Source organism: Heptranchias perlo, chromosome 18 (genome assembly GCF_035084215.1).
Source record: "Heptranchias perlo isolate sHepPer1 chromosome 18, sHepPer1.hap1, whole genome shotgun sequence".
In the NCBI taxonomy this organism is placed as follows: Eukaryota; Metazoa; Chordata; class Chondrichthyes; order Hexanchiformes; family Hexanchidae; genus Heptranchias; species Heptranchias perlo.
The window spans coordinates 42260642-42278299 of record NC_090342.1 but is presented as its reverse complement, the minus strand read 5'-3'; the positions used below and the strand labels follow the sequence as shown (position 1 = coordinate 42278299).

The 17658-nt window shown below is 40.9% G+C and overlaps 1 protein-coding gene across 1 annotated transcript in view; it reads right to left on the bottom strand.

The window, feature by feature from the left end:
• The window catches only part of LOC137334809 (receptor-type tyrosine-protein phosphatase zeta-like), a 256238-nt gene that overhangs the window by 208838 nt on the left and 29742 nt on the right, over positions 1-17658 (bottom strand). Inside the window, exon 2 of the mRNA XM_067999798.1 lies at positions 1209-1274. Within this exon, the coding sequence (XP_067855899.1) occupies positions 1209-1274 (66 nt within the window). The remainder of the gene's footprint in view (positions 1-1208; positions 1275-17658) is intronic.

Genomic DNA, 17658 nt, shown 5'->3' with positions numbered 1-17658 from the left:
CCATGGCTGTTTTTTTGGCAAGTCGAGTTCTTGCCCCTCAGGGGTATAAATCGATTCTGTATCTCGTTAAATGTTTCTTTAAACATTTCCCACTGATCATCAGTCGTTTTACCCATTAACAGATTTGCCCAATTTACTGTGGACAGTCTCTGTCTCATCCCATTGAAGTCGGCCTTACCCAAGTCTAGAATCTTAGCAGCTGATTCACTTTTTTCCCTTTCAAACATTACCTTGAACTCGATCATGTTATGATCGCTATTGGATAGGTGTTCATGCACAGTCAAGCTGTTAACTAAATCTGATTATATGGGCCGAATGCAATCTTCGGAAATAAATATGTCTACAATATGTACAAGCACTGAGAGTTTGGTAACATACCTAGGTTATTAAAGGATCATGCTATAACAAAGAATAGTTATCACAGAAATGTTTTGTGATTGAGAAAATTATCAACCAGGCAGATTGATGTTCTTACATCAGTCCATTTCTGTAAATTCTGTAAATTATCATGATGAGCACAATAATAGATGATGGACGAATGGGACTTGGTGCAAGTTCGAATACAGGCAGCAGAGTTTTGGAAGAGCTCAAGTTTATGCAGGGTAGAAGATGGGAGACCGGCCAGGAGGACATTGGAATAGTTGAGTCTGGAGGTAACAAAGGCATTGAAGAGGATTTCCGCAGCAGGGGCAGAGACAGTTGATGTTACAGAGGTGGAAATAGGCAGTCATTGTGATGAAGAGGATGTGGGGTTGAAAACTCATAACCAGAAATATCTGTGGTACTGGTTTTCTAAGTAGGATGAATATGTGCCTCCACCCTATAATTAAGGAGCAACGTATTCTCACTTTAGTATTCAACAACATGAAAGAATATGGGTTCCAGGAAACATCATCATCAAGCCAGTGAAAACATGCACCACTAATTACATGCTTGAAAATTACTCCTTTACAAAAGGAACTTTATATTTAAGAAAACAAAATATATTTTTATCAAAGGCTAAGTGGTCTTCACCATTTATTTGTAATGGGGTAAGGACAGATTTTAGAATTATAAATCAGATTGCTGTATTTTTTTTTGCATTAATCCATCCCCACACAATAGTCTTCACCCATCCCAAAGTTATGTTGTCTTATGTTTCATGACTATCCAAATAAAATTTGCATAGGTTAGTAAATGTCTGTTGTTGTGCACAATTAATTGCTTACCAGTGTATGACCAATCCACATCGTCAAAGAAATTGTGGTGTTGTCTGTAGAATCCATGAGTCACATCTGTAGATTGAAAGAAAATGTTTATATCATAAAACACAAATTATAAATACAATTAGAAATATTACATATAATAATCACAGAACCCAATCTTATGTCAGTCACATAGTAAAAAATCACCTAAACGACTGTTTTCCACAAGAAGATGTTATTTATAAATACCAGAAAATCATCTGTGGCAATGCTTACAGTAAATCAGAGAATATGCTGTTTTGTAAGTATAAGGGCATTATACCATGTGACACATAACGTACTATGCAGCTATGATGCATTTATGTGTAACTTGATGTGTCCCTTTAAGGTCACGAAGTACAATTGCTGTGCCTTCCAGAGGTCAATTAGAGATTGAGGCCCCGATATTACCAGGGAGGTAGGTTGGCAGTTGGGGGTCGACTGGGTGTGTGGGTAACCTGCCCAGTAAAATCGGTGGGTTCCCCACGCGATCACGAGTAAATTGAAGCCACTTACCTTGGCTTCCGGGTTAAACCTGCGCAGTGGGCAGACTGCGCACCCGCATCACAGGCTGTCAGCTGGAGGAGCCCTATTTAAAGGGGCAGTCCTCCAATGCTGCTCCTGCAGCAAACAGCCAAAATTACAGCATGGAGCAGCCCAGGGGAAAGGCTGCTCCCAGGTTTAATGATGCCTCACTCCAGGTCTTATTGGATGGGGCGAGGAGGAGGAGGGAGATCTTCTACCCGGCGGACAGAAGGAAGTGGCTTGCCTCTGCCACCAAGAAGGCCTGGCTCGAGGTGGCAGAGGTGGTCACCAGCAACATATCCTGCAACTGGATACAGTGCTGGAAGCACTTCAATGACCTAACTAGGTCAGCCAAAGTGAGCACACTTACTCATTCTCCTACACTCCATCTTCCACATCACCGCCCCCACCCCACAACTCCTTCTGCATTGCCAACACGACTCTATCACATCACTCCTCACACCCACTCAAACCTCATCCTCAACTTACCTGCACTTACTCACCTCGCCAGTACTCATTCCACCACTGCCACTCAACCCAATCCTCATACAATCTCATGGCTCTGTCTTATACTCACCCTCTGATGCATCTCTTTCCCGATCACCGTCACCCAACCTGCCACTACCTCTGCTGCAGCCACAGGGGATGCATCACGTATGAATAGTAGGAAGCGTAAGGCAAAGGTTTTGTGAGCACAAAGGGGGTGCACAAGGGTGTTTGACGGTTTGTCATGATTTTTATTTATATTTGATTTTGGTTCAACTCACATTAAATATTATATTGTCAACACTACTGCCACGTCTTGGCCATTCTTGACTGGCTTGTGCAATAAGTCCCTTTCATGAGGTTCACCATGAACACCCACACTTGATGCCACCCTTTGGGTCACCTACAGTGGATGCATATGTACCCACTGAACACATACAGTTGCATGACTATTTTGTGCAGGTGCCTGTGGCGCAGCACTGTGTTGTGGAGCTCCACATGGCGGAGGTGGACAGCATGCCTGGCGAGGCTGGTGATGTTGCTCTTCCTCGGATGAAGTAATGAATGCAGCCATGGCGCCCCCCCATCCTGAAGGTGTGAGTTTAAGGGGGTCCGCAAAGTAGGTAAATGTGTTTGCACAGCAGAGTTTAGGGTATAAATTAATAATTTTGAGTGGAAAGACAAAGGTGTTGCAGCCAAAATTTTGTCTGAAATGACAGAGTGCCCTGCTGCACTAAATGAGGTATTCCGCCCAACTGTCAAATAATCCTTTGCATCTCCCACTGGCTGCTGGCTGAAACACGTCTGCTCCAACAGGGAGTGTTTCCCACAGCACGGGAAACACGCTGAGGATCCATGAAAATTGCACCCCTGCCAAAATCTCCTGTCAATGAGGTCTGTCAAGTGCCTCAACTAGGTAAGTAAGTATTTAAATTGTCATCCCGCCGGCTTTAATTGCTGTTGGGAGTCCCACATGCAGGAGCTGCGCGCGCATCTGAACGCGTCACTGGGGAACCCGGAAGTGGGCGAGTTGGAGCCGGGCTCCGGACGCGCTCCTGGATTCCCCGATTTTACGAGGCCCCCGCCCCCAACGCACTCGCTCGGCCATCCTAAAATCGACCCCTAACTGTTTGTTGACGGGACTTGGGGTCAATTAGGTCAGAAGAATCCAGTAGGAAATGACTGGTTTTCTTCTCTTTTGTATTTTTAAAAAAATGTGATACAGAAATTTGCATGTGTAACCTGAACCACAGAACTGTAGAACCATAGAAAAGATACAGCACAGAAGGGGGCCATTCAGCCCATCGTGTCCGTGCCGGCTCAAAGAACAACCAGGTGCCCATTCTAATCCCAGCTTCCAGCACCCAGTCCGTAGCCCTGCAGCTTACAGCACTTTAGGTGCAGGTCCAGGTACTTTTTAAATGAGTTGAGGGTCCCTGCCTCTACCACCAATTCGGGCAGCGAATTCCATACACCCACCACCCTCTGGGTAAAAAAGTATTTCCTCATGTTCCCTCTAATCCTTCCGCCAATCAGCTTAAATCTATGTCCTCTAGTTCTTGAACTCTCCACTAGGGGAAACAGGTACTTCCTGTCTACTCTATCTGGGCCCCTCATAATTTTGTACACCTCAATCAAGTCACCCCTCAGCCTTCTCTGCTCCAAGGAAAACAACCCCAGCCTATCCAATCTCTCCTCAAGCCCTGGCAACATTCTTGTAAATCTTCTCTGCACTCTCTCCAGAGCAATTACATCCTTCCTGTAATGTGGTGGCCAGAACTGCGCACAATACTCCAGCTGTGGCCTTACCAGCATTTTATACAGTTCCATCATTACATCCCTGCTTTTATATTCTGTACCTCGGCTAATAACAGAAAGCATTCCGTAAGCTCACTTCCTCTACCCCTCTCAATATATTCCCGTTTACACTTCTCCGGGTTGAACTCCATTTGCCATTTTCCGCCCACTCCACCAACCCATTGATATCTTCTTGGAGTCTACAGCTATCCTCTTCACTATCAACTACACGGCCAATTTTTGTGTCGTCTGCAAATTTGCCAATCATGCCCCCTACATTCAAGTCCAAATCATTAATATGTACTACAAACAGCAAGGGACCCAACACTGAGGCCTGTCGCACACCACTGGAAACGGATTTCAATTCGCAAAGACATCCATCGAACTTTACCCTTTGTTTCCTGTTAATGAGCCAATTTTGGATCCAATTCGCCACATTTCCCTGTATCCCATGGGCTTTTACCTTTCTGACCAGTCTGCCATGTGGGACCTTGTCAAATGCCTTACTAAAATCCATGTAGACAACATCCACTGCACTACCCTCATCAATCCTCCTTGTCACTTCCTCAAAGAATTTAATCAGATTTGTAAGGCATGACCTTCCCTGAACAAATCCATGCTGACTATCCCTGATTAAACCATGCCTTTCCAAGTGACAGTTTATCATATCTCTCAGTATGACTTTCTGAAGTGTGACTGACATGTCTCAGACCTTTATATAGATACACAATGTAATTGTTGATTACCAATGTTCTTCTTTACACATTCACAAAGTTGTACTGCAGGACATTGAAAAACCCAGCTCATCACTGGACGTGGGGCACAGTATTATTTATTGTTAATATATAATGCATTATGGTCAATGAAACTCCTGCCTTGTTCACTGCTTTACCTTCTATTTTAGTTTTCACTTCTAATTCTATGAATGTCATCAGAGCATCATTGTTAAACTGCCTTCAATGTAATACATGAATGATGAAAGACTGAGGTGTGTACTTTGTGGCTTTTTTTTAGTTTGGTTGATAATGGTTTTTGTGCCACACCTGCATTTATGAATGGAGACAAAAAAAATTCCTTAAGCCACCAATGGCTTGATGATTGATGATAACTTGTAAAAAATGGCACTCCCATTTTGCAATTTAATTTTGTCTGTGCAGCATTTTAGTGTTTGCCTTCCTATCTGCGTTATTTTAATGCAGTTGTAAACCTATTTATTTAAAATGGGACAACGGTTGTGATAGTGGGAATGAAACATTTACATGAACACGTTAACCACTGCACTAAAAATAATGCACAGAAGGAACTAAACTCCTGTACAGCATCCTCTCTGGAGCTGATAGAACTTCTGCATGGATCTGGATGAATTGGAAAGGCAGTAGAGGTGTGGAAACCAGCATGGGCCAGTAAGTTGGTCACAAGAGTCAATCAATGTCCTACATGGGTTCAGGAACTTAGTGTTGAAACCCCAGTTATAATCAACGGAGGAACTTACTGGTCAGCATCAGTAAGGCTGGTCCAAGGTGTTTCAAAGCTGGATGGCACCAACATTCTTTTTAATCAACCCTAAAATGTTACTTGTTTAAAATCAAATCCTTCTGGGCAAGATTGGCAACACTCGTGTTCCAAATTCACAGAAAAGGGGAACTTGTTGCAAGTTTTCAATACTTACAACACAGTAAACAGCTCAAATTATAGTTCACCTCATTGCTGGCTAACATAAATATCATTTGACTCCTGTGGTTCACCACCAACAATTAGTCTAAACCATTAAAATGTTGCTGTGATGGCGAAAGAATTGCAGTTGGGTGCCGCCAGTCACCAACTGGAAAATACTACTTATCAATCTACATCCTACCTTGACAATGAAGATTACTGTGATTTCTTGTGACTAATCTGAGAATGTCATTATGGTCTTTACATCTCTCCCTGTAACTTTTGAGCAAAAGTTCTTTAATTGCTGTTTTCTTTCAGAAAATGCATTGTAAAAAGGGCAGAAGAGTATATGTTACAAATCTTTTATATTATCATTTAATGATTGTTTGTTACAATCCTCAACCAAATTTCTGATAATGATCAGCATTTAAGTTAGAACCATTGCTTTGGTCAGATTCATTAAACTGTCTTTTTTGAAACAAACATAAAGAATGTGGAGCCATTCAGCTGTTTTCTGATGTGAAGGATTTATTTTCTGAATTACCATGCAAATGACGGCTGTAGCTAAAGTATTAACACGCAATAAATGAGGTTGGGAAACCCAAATTCAATGTTTGAAATTCATGAACTCCCCTTTTGAAGGTCTCGGAACCTAAATTCAGATACAGTTCCTTCACGAGATTTCAGTTTCAGCAAATGTTGTCACCCTCTCCCTGGGGAGGTAGGGGGCAACAAATAGGTAGAATTCCAGTTCTGGTCAGTATACCCATTTAGGCGCAGAGGGATGTACTATCCGGACACCCTTCCCATCCTGCTTATGTGGGCTATCTAAAGTTGACCACATGAGTTCCATTTTATATGATTGAATTGGAGTTAAAGGGCAGAAACGACCCTTGGTTGCCAGAAAGAGGACATGGTATCTGAGTTAGTTTAAACTGACCGTATCAGGAAGCTTAGAAGCTCATTCGACCTGTGAATACCTACACTTTGGATCTGTAATTGTAGCAAGCTGCAATTGAATAATAAGTTTTGCACTTCATACAGCGCCTTATCATGTCGATGAAACATTTCAAAGCACTTCTTCACACAATGAATTACTTTTCAAGTGTGATGATTGTTTTGTAGGCAAACCAAGCAACCCACAAACAGCAATCAGACAAGTTACCAACAACAAAACTTGCATTTATATAGCGCCTTTAATGTAGTAAAATATCCCAAGGTGCTTCACAGGAGCTTTATCAAACAAAATTTGACACCGAGCCATATAAGGAGATATTAGGACAGGTGACTAAAGGCATGGTCAAAGAGTTAGGTTTTAAAGAGCATTTTAAAGGAGGAGAGAGAGGCGCAGAGGTTATGGGAGGGAATTCCAGAGTTTAGGGCCTAGGCAGCTGAAGGCATGACTGCTAATAGTGGAGTGATTAGAGTTAATTAGGTTTTGTTTGCAACTACTGAATGTATTAATTACTACAGTTGCACATGGACATGCGTGTGACACCATTTTGGAAAGCCAAACAATTCAGTTAAGTACTTTCTGTACTCTTCCTGATTGGGATGTTTAGGGAATCTATTATTTTAATCTGATACTGCAGCAAGTAACCTGTTGTTACATTATAATTAGAAAGTATTTTTGGATGCAAAAACTTGTAGTTTTAAAATCTGTTTTTGTTAGACAGTCAGTTTTAATTACAATACATTAAGGCAAATAATGAATTTGAAACTCAGGGTATTTTAATTATGTGAGACTAAATAGAAATAATACATATATCTGCCCCAAGGACAAGCAGCTTTTAAATCTTTATTTTGTTTTATCACGCATTTGTTTGAAGAGTTAAGATTTTGCTGTAGAGTTCATAGTAAAAAGTTAAATTGTGCAAGGTTCAGGTTTGATCTTGCAACCCACTGACTTCTTCAGCTTAGCTGAGCTGCTTTACAGGAAATGCAGGGGCCAAATGCCTCCTCAGAAGGAAGTACAATGAGGAAGAGTCGCCACTGGGACTCTTTAACAAGCCAACATGCCCAACTCAAGAGAAGCGCGGGCAGAGGTCCAGCAACAGGTCATCCATGTAGCCTTTCATCCCCAAGCATGGATGGCATGGAAAGAACAGGAGAATTGAAAAATGCAAGGGAAAATTTAAAGGGCAACATACTCTCAAAAATAAAAGAAACCACATATTAGCAGCAACTATTCACTTTGAGCTGGTTATTAATCCAACAATCAATTTGAGGCAGATTAAATATAACTGCTGTTTAGAATATTTTAACCATTTGTTTTAATATCTCAAGTTCTGGTCAGACTATTTTATTCCCAAAATATTGTTTTGCAATAAGCTTCGCCTGAACGGAACAAAGATTCCGTACTGCAAATATTTAATGAAGTTACAAAAATACTACACACGTTTTACTGTCATCTTTTTCTATAGTACTAAACCCACACATGAATGGATGGGGAAAAATAAGGTCAACTTAATTTTAACTTAAACTATGCAGTCATTTCCATGCATTTACACTGGAGATACTTCCAGCAAGATGCTCCAAGTGAAAATTTAGAGTTCGAAATGAGATTTCAACCCACATTCCGGTAAATTGTGGATAACCAAACACCTGCTTACCATCAATCTTCGACAGTCTCTATGAAATAACCTTCTTTGCAATGCTTACATTACTGAGGGGGTTTAAAATATTCAATACACAATGACTATATGACAATTTGAATTGTAAAAACACCCTACAGAGCTCACAGATGTTTGTGACATACATCAATGACACTCACTGGCTAAATTATTCATTCAGATGCTAGCCCAGTCTAAAACCTTTGTACACACATTTTTAGTTGCATTAAGACAGATTGCTTTACTTTTAAAGCATGTCCTTTGGTGTGATGTAATGTAATTATTCTCAAAAATAATTTAAAAGCCATGTGCATAACATTCAGACCAATTATGTAAAAAAATACCTAGTGTAAGCAGTTTCAATGGTGTGCCCATTGAACTCATTAGGGTAGCAAGGACATGTATCAAATTAAAATAGGGCCACTAGGGGTTCAGCTTTTAAAACCTTTGCGGCTATGGAAAGTTGCCCGAGGAATTGATTTTACATAGGTTGTGGTTGTACTGCACAACAGTCCCAGAACTGAAAGTTGCAAAAATAAAATGGTCTTCAGTGTTATTTTACTTTAGCAATTAGGACCCATCATTCCCAGTAATTCAGTGCTATGCCTGCCTCATTCTCAGATTACAGTTTTATTCCTACTTCATTCCCACAATTAATTTGCAATTTCTGCCTCAGTTCCAGTTAATACAGTACTATTACTGCTTCATTCCCACTGTGCTATTCCTGTCTTATTTCTAATGATTATAATGATACCCCTGTTTTTAACAAGGGCAATTGAAAGTTACAGTAATGTGAAATTTGCAATACAGGGTTTCAACATTTGACTTCAATTAAATTCCTTTACAGCTAATTCAGGTTCGGCAATCGAAATTGAAAACATCTGAACTCAGCTACATCATTTGCACCAGGGATATTATGGCTCAAATCCCTATTTTGTATATTTTACAAACCCTGAATAGCAGTGCAAACAAGTGCATAGGTTATTGATGGACTGAGTACGGTTATTCCAATCTAATTACAGGCTTGTGTCAATGATAATGAGCACCAGTTCCACTTTAGATTGCATTACAGTACCACTTATTTATTCCAGCATGATGTTTTGTATGCTGGCTTCCTATTTAATAAGTGCAATACTTAAACAGCAAGTTTCTATAATTAAAAAAAAAATCAAAAACGGTATAAATAAATCAGATTTTTGCTTTAATGCCCCTTTGTTTATTTCTTGCTGTCATTTTTTTTTAAATGCAGAATCTTTTTCACCAATGTGAGTTCCGATACCATTCTGGCTATTGTTATTTTTAAAAAAGGTGAAACTCATGCGTAGATTTTCAACTTGCTGCCTGGGTATCAAACTGGTGTTGCCCGTTCTAGAAACCACCCGATTTTCAATTCCATTCATTTCAATGGAAATTAAAATTGGACAGCTTCTATAATGGCAGCCCGGGCAGTGAGGTGAAATTTTACCCCTCTATCTTTCACGGTTTTGATTTCGCTGTTTAACCAAATAAAAAGACCCCTTCAATTCTAACCCAATGAATAAATCATCTTAAAATACTTCTGTCCTGTCCATCCCATTTGCTCAGTGACCTTTTTACTAAGTGGTTCCAACTGCAATAGGGTTTCTAGTCACACCCTTCCAAAAAATATGTATTTATATTCAAGTTACCCTCTAGGTATCAATGACCTCGCCAGACATCTTGTAAAGAAGGAGATTTCAGCTGACATATGAGTCAGAGTAGGTATCTAAGATCTGGAACTTCTTTACAGGTTTATCCATTGTGATTTTCTTCTCAGTTCCACACTTAAGCATCCCAATATATTCTGTAGATTACCAACTACCCCCAGCCTCGATCTTCCTCCTATACAGGTGTTCCTTCTATAGCAGCCCATTCTCATTTTTAGACTTTGAAAAAGGTGGCAACATCTGTTTAAGCTGAAATGATATTACTTGGCCTTTAATTTCCTCCCACTCATATGATAATGAAATCTCTATCACCGATGCTTTTTCAAAAAATATTTTCTGTAAACTTTCATACAATAGGACTTGAAAAATTTGGGCACCTCATTAGGGCATGCAAATTGGAGTCTTGTGATGTATATGGTACTGTAGCACAGTTTCCAAGGACCGTTGTACACAGCATGCTCCACGAATGCTCTGCCCCTCGGTGCTAGGTATAGAGCAGCCTAACCAGCAGTGCTTAAAGGGACCTCTGTAGGCTGCTCAAATAAAAGCAATGGTAAGTTTTATTAAAGATTTTTGTGGGGCTGGAGGATCATGAATGCTCATGAGCCCACAAAATTCTTTGCACCCCCTGCTGGGTCCCCTGTGCGCTCGTTCCACTCCAGAATGGGAGCACATATCAGGAAATCTAGATGCGGAGCTCAGTGAACCCAATACAATTTTCTGTCCATTTAACTTCCATCCATCGTCCGCACTCACATTCCAATACATATTCCCATCACATGATAAGCAATGTCGGCTGAGAATATTCATGCAATACATCGTGGAGATATCATCACACACAGCATAGCTAACAATTCTGGATAGGACATCAAGTAACAGAATACAAGAACTTTATTGCGCTTATTTTCTCTGGGATAAATCTGCTAATTGTTAGAGCTGAGATCTAGATTGGAGAAAATGCACGTCTGAATAATATAGGTTCAGAGAAAGCATCTAGACACAAACTGTTTTAAAACAGTAGGTGGGTTATGCCATGTAACGCACATGTACTATTATCAGACCTACTTATTTACAATGACTAAATAAGTCAAATCAGTCGATTTGATTATTATAAGATCGTAACTAGAACATCTCCAGCAATGACTTCCCTTCCCACCCTTGTGCCATCACCTCCAGAATCTCCGAAACATTCATCCTTGGTCTCTTCCAGATCCATATGCTGCTCCTTGGCAACAATTTCCACAGGTATGAGTCAGCTTCCATACGAATGTTGATGACATCCAGTTGTACCTTTCCACCACCTCTCCTAATACCTCCACTGCCTCTGTGCTTATCCCATATGCAGGCTTGGATGAACCTTAATTTCCTCCAGCTAAACATTCAGAAGGCTAAAGTTACTGTCTTCAACCCCCACCACAGTCTCTGCACCTGAATGAAATTTTTGAAATTAGTCCTCTAGATTTTCTTCAAATAAGTTTGAAAAACAACTGAACAGAAAATGTTAGAAGCTAAGGATGAACATTCCAGCAGTTCAGTTACTGAATGGTACTTGTGTATCTAGGAAAATTAGGTACACTGTATATGCTCAGGCTGCACAAACCAAATTCAGCTCACAAGAATCATTGTTCTGGGCAAAAATATCAATCCAAGACCAAGCTTTTGAGAGAGGCTAAGACCGTTAAGTAAAAACTTAATGAAGGCACTAATAAACACATATGACAATCCAATGGAAAGAAAAACGTGGGGGAAAAATTCAATAAGGGTCCGTTTTGGACGGTGGTAGTGACAACGCGCCCGACGGACCCTATGCAGGCAGGACGTAAGTTTGCACCTCCTATATTCGCGGGGGGGGGGGGGGGGGGGGGGCAAGAGGCCCTCCAGACAAATACTCAAAAGACAGTGGAAGGCAGCGGGGGACGAAGTCAATGCCAGGCGCACAGCATCATGAACATGGATGCAGTGCAGGAAGAAGTTCAATGCTTTGACATGAGTGGTTAAGGTGAGTGAGGTCAACTGTCAAGTGGCGTCTCCTACCAACTACACCATGGACTACACCCCCCATCCCCCACGTACCAATAAACTCTTTCCATCAGTGCTCAACTCTTCCAATCAGATGCTTCCTCTCACCCTTACACATTACCACAGTTTCAAGCTGCCCACCCTCAACTCACAGGCCACACACACTGGCAGCTATTCAACCATGACAGGCACATCACCCAGGCACACGTCCCATTTTCTTGCAGGAGAAGGTGGCGCATATCAAGAGGCAGCAAGTGGCCGTGGCATTTAGCCCCTCGAGCCTGTTCCCCCATTCAATGAGATCATGGTGGACCTGTGACCTAACTCCACATACCCGTCTTAGCCCCATATCCCTTAATACCCTTGGTTCACAGAAATCTATCAATCCCAGATTTAACTTTCACAAGTGAGCTAGCATCAACTGCCATCTGCAGAAGAGTGTTCCAAACGTCTCCCACCCTTTGCGTGTAGAAGCATTTCCTAACGTCACTGCTGCACGTCCTGGCTCTAAATGTTAGGCTACGTCCCTGCGTCCTCGTATTGAAGTCTAGGAGACCTCCAAAAACAGTTACAAATGTCTCGGCAGCCAGAAACAATAATCCAGCCACTAACCTGTAAATCCTGCATGGTCCCTTTAAATAGCTCGGTGTGGGGTCCTCCAGGCACTCTAAGACACGTTCAGATGGTCGGGGTTAAGACTGTGCGCTGAGTTGAGCGTTAAGTCCCAAAATGGTGTCTCTCACTTTAAATCAGCGTTGCACACGTTCGTTATCTGCACCTGCGCAAACGCCTATACCAGGATGGCGTCTGACGCACGTCACGCAGGAAACGGCGTGCGCATCCAAGACGCCATCTTGGATGTCGGAGGGGCCATGTAGTGCCGAAACAATGGCCCAATTTAGTGCCCCATGTTTTTGCAAAATGTGTAACTTTTTGACCTTTTTATTATGTATGTTTGCCATTAGAAATTTAAGTTACTGAGAAAAAATGGCAAATGGAAATGTTTTCCAATCCATTTTGAGTGATTTGTGGGAACCCAGTGGCCCGATTGCACAATCACAAGGTGATACAGGGTCACTATATTGTGTGTGGTATAGGCGGTGATAGGGAATTATGATACCTTTGGCATTGAAAACACTTGTCACAGTACCACTTACAGGAGTAATAGATATTGCAGGGATGTTAATTTTCATTTCACTTAACTTTTACATCTTAATGATATATGCTATGCATTTCAGAAACAATAAAAATATAAAACCATGCTTAGCAAAGCCTCTAACTGGTTAGAGAATTGCAGCAGATAACTTCTTATGGCTATGTCAACAGTTAGCAACTGACAAACTACAGTTGTCAGAATAGTATAAAGTCGTACCATTTTGTAACAGCAAATTGTATAATTTAAATAGTTTACACTGAAATTATTCCAAACTCGGAGACATTTAAGGGATTGTGATAACTAATTTATGGGATTTCATCATCATTTGATGTACTATTCAAATGAAAAGCTGATTGTGCGATTTGAAACAAGTATAATCACACATATTAGAAAGTCTCTTTAAAAGAGGCTCACAAGAAAGAAAAATGGTCCCAATACTCATAACTCACTCAGTCCCATGTGGCTCATGAGTTATGGCCTCTTGCACATGAATGAATGAGACATCCTCTTTCTCTGTACAATGCTTTGATCATATATTAGGAGTAGTATGGACAGGTTGCATGGTAAGCAGGATCACCTAGTGATAAATCTGAATGCACAGCTTCAATAATTATATTTATCCCCATATAACTTTAAGGAGGTATGAAATCTATCAGCTTTCTAAAATAAGCATTTTAACTACCATATTTGCATTATTTGTAAAATATCAAATTGGTCAGTTGCTTCTAAAGAACTCATGTGTTGTTTTTTCACTCAACATCATAACCAGCTACAACTTTTTCAGTGTGCTGATAATAAAACTAATATTCTCTTTTCTATTTTTGTTAAAGCAGTCATGGTATGATATCAGATGATATTTGTTCTACGACAGATGTTATTGGATGCATCAGTGTGACTGAGTACACAGCTTCGGTACTGACATAACAATCATCTGTCTATATCTATATATAATAATAAATCTGCACACACTTCCTGTCCATCAAACTTTATTTCCTGTCCATTAGTCTGTCGCACTTCAGTGTGTATCGTCCTTCGGATAGCGCACTTAGGGCCAATTTTAACTTCCTCCACTCAGCGTAAATGGGGGCGGTAGGAGCCTGAAAATGTCATCGATCACTTACTGCCCCATTTATGCTGCTGCTCTAGCTGCCACCATCTTGCATAGGGTCCTGAAATGGGTGGCCAGAGTGCCCGCTTGTTTCATATATACATAGGACACCGACTGCTATTTAGCCATACAAATGGGTAGAATGTGCACCTTACTCGCTCTGCCCAATTGTTACAGGTGATGAGCGACCTAACCAGTGGTCGTTAAAGGGCCCACAAAATGGCCCAAGAGATGACTAATTATTTTTTTTGGTGAGGCCAGGAGGAGCAGTATCTTGGCCCATCAAAGGCCAAGCCCCCTCCCTCCCAGGCTCCGACTGTTGGCCGGCCCAGTGAGGGAGCTGGCCGATTTCCTGCTCTCCCAGAACCGGCGAGTGGCAGCAGGGCACCCGTTTGGTGCCCGTAGTTCACCAGCTGAATGTAAATGAGACTCGGACCTCAAAATGATCCGGGCCTTACACCAGCAAGAACAGGCAGGCGTCGGTAGTTAAAATCAGCCCTACCTGTGTAACATCTAGTTTCATTTAATCAAATTTTATATTCTTAAAACATTGACAAATCACACTTCAAGAGCTTTGCAGCTTACCGATCAAAAAGATAATAAAAATAACCATTTTATACAAGAACAAATCAACAATCACCAGACTGCTTGGTCTCCCAATAAAAGAGAACCGCCCAGCCACTCACATCACTCCAAATAGGTTTTGATTTTTTTTTGTCTGCCATTGATTCCTCAAGGCTTGTGTTCCCTCGAGAATAGACGATTAAGGGGTGGTCTAATTGAAGTGTTTAAAATGATAAAAGGATTTGATAGGGTAGACAGATAAACTATCTCCTTTGGTGGGATAGTCTGTTAATTGTATCGATGTGGTTTATATCAATTAGTGTTAATTGTATTCAGGTGGTGTGTATCAATTGGGAACTCTCTTGTATCCATTTATAAGAGAGCTGATCTAGGGTTTTGTGGGGGTGTAATATTGAGCTATGTCAATAAAGGTGTGAAAGCAATGAAGACCAGGCCATAGTATTCTATCCTTCACCACCTGGCCATCCAGTTTATAAACACAGTCCAGAACAAGGGGGCATAACATTAAATTTAGAGCTAGGCTTTTCAGGGCTGATGTCAGAAAGCACTTCTTCACACACAGGGTAGTGGAAATCTGGATCTCTCTTCCCCCTAAAAGCTTTTGGAAATAGGTCAATTAAAAATTTCAAAATGGTGATTGATAGGTTATTGTTGTTGGGTAAAGGTTACGGAACCAAGGCGGGTTGATGGAGTTAAGATACAGATCAGACATGATCTAATTGAATGATGGAAGGGCCTATTGTTTTGTCCTCCTGAAGCCGCTTACAATCCTCTTCACAAATAACCATGCTCCCTATTTTTGAATCGTTTGTTACTGTGGTCCAATAACCTTCTCCATTCATACTTATCTAGTGAACTCTGAAGAAATGAAAAGCAACATTCATTACACACAAAATACCAGACACCTGCTTAGAACCCACACCCAAATATTCCAGGAGATGCAGATTTGATCATTTTGTGATGCATGCCCAAGGTTCTTAATCAATTTTAACAAGATCACACTTGAAAGAATGGTAAGAATGTATGTCTTGACAAAAATATGACTACAAAATTGCATAATTGAATGGCAGAACAGGCTCGAGGGGCTGAATGGCCTACTCCTGTTCCTATGTCTTTTCCTATGTTCCTAACCTGCCAACTACAGGCTTAAAAAAAGCTTTCTTAAGATAATGGAATCATTTTTTAAATTACATACTTCACGATTAAACTTTTTTGCGTCTTTGGATGCCTTGTTCACAGGCCCCAGCTCTGTTCATGGGGTTGGTATTGACATCCTTCCTACAGATATGACTAACAGCTGGAGGGAGTTGTCAACTAAACCTATAGCTGCAGATCCCAGAATGTTGCAGACTAAGTGGAGGTTGAATTGCTCTTCGACAGATTAGTCTATGGAAAAGAAAAATTGGGCGGAGTGTAAAATGGGCGGCCGATTTGTTATCGCCTGTTTTTGCACCATTGCCAAAGATTAATTTCACCCCCAGTGTGCACAGTGTGGAGAAAATTCCAGGTTGCACCAGTATAATTCAGTGCAACTGGATGGCTGTGTCTGTCGAGCTGTAAAACTAATTCAAAAATCATTGGAAAAAAAACTTGCAGAATTAAATTTAAAACCTGTTTTCAGGTACAGTTTCACAATTACTATAACTGCTCAGTTATTAGTTGAGAGAATGAGCATGGGTGAAGACAAGAACAGAGTGAAAGATAGAGACTGGGAGACAGCCAGATCAATACTTGGGGAAGGATGAAGTTGTCTTTCGGCAGTAGTGCAAAATAGGTGCTAGTGAATCGGCCGCCTGTTTTACAGCCCGCTCGATTTTCTTTTTCACTGAAGTCAATAAAAAAGAAAATTGGGCAGATTGTAAAACGGGCTGCCGATTCGCTATTGTCCGTTTTGCAATACTGCGGAAGACCAATTTCACCCCCCACCCTCGTTTTGTTAAATTTTCTATTAATCATTGTTTTCAAATTCTATTGATTTTTTTTCAGTGCCTTTCCACTTTCTTTGTTAGCTGGCAGAGCTCATTATCATTGGACGTGGCAGTGGTGAGGGCATGTTGAAGCTGATGGGGTAAGTTTTGTTTCACATAAACATACCTTCTGCACCTTTGGACATATTTCTATGTAAAAGGTGCCTGTAAATCCAAGTTGTCATTGCTAGTTGACCACAGAGCAGCACCTGACAAGAACTAAGAAGCATGCAGTCCCTCCTCTGACCCTCTTACGCAACCGCATAGATCCACAAGGAAAAGAGTAATAATGTGCTGACTTGTCCTCGCTATTCCACAGAGGAATTTCTGCAGCAACTGTCTCAGTTCTAATGACGTTAACCTTTCTCTTTCAGATACTGATCAACCTCCTGCACATTTCCAGCATTTTCTGCTTTTATTTCAGTATTCCAACATTTGATGTTTTTACCTCAACTGTACGCTGTATGCTGCAGTGACATTTGACTTAATTTCTGGAACGCTGTAGGCATGGTGCAATGAACACTAAAACAGTGTTGTCCAATACATTAGCCACTAACCACATATGGCTAATTGGGAATTCAAATGCGACTAGTTGCATTACTGATTAGTAAATTAAAAGTGAGTAGTAGACATCCTTGTTGGACATGTGATCTCAATACTCATATTCGCACGGCAAATGCTTGCGTACTTTAACCTTTTTATGCGTTTGTTGGTGAAATGGTAAATGGAAAAGCAGAGTGTGCAAATGTTTTTTGATCATTTTGAGTGCTTTACTTCCTTGCTTCCTGAATGGTGTAGATGTTAGCTAAGTAAATATACACGTGTTAAGTACATTTACCTGT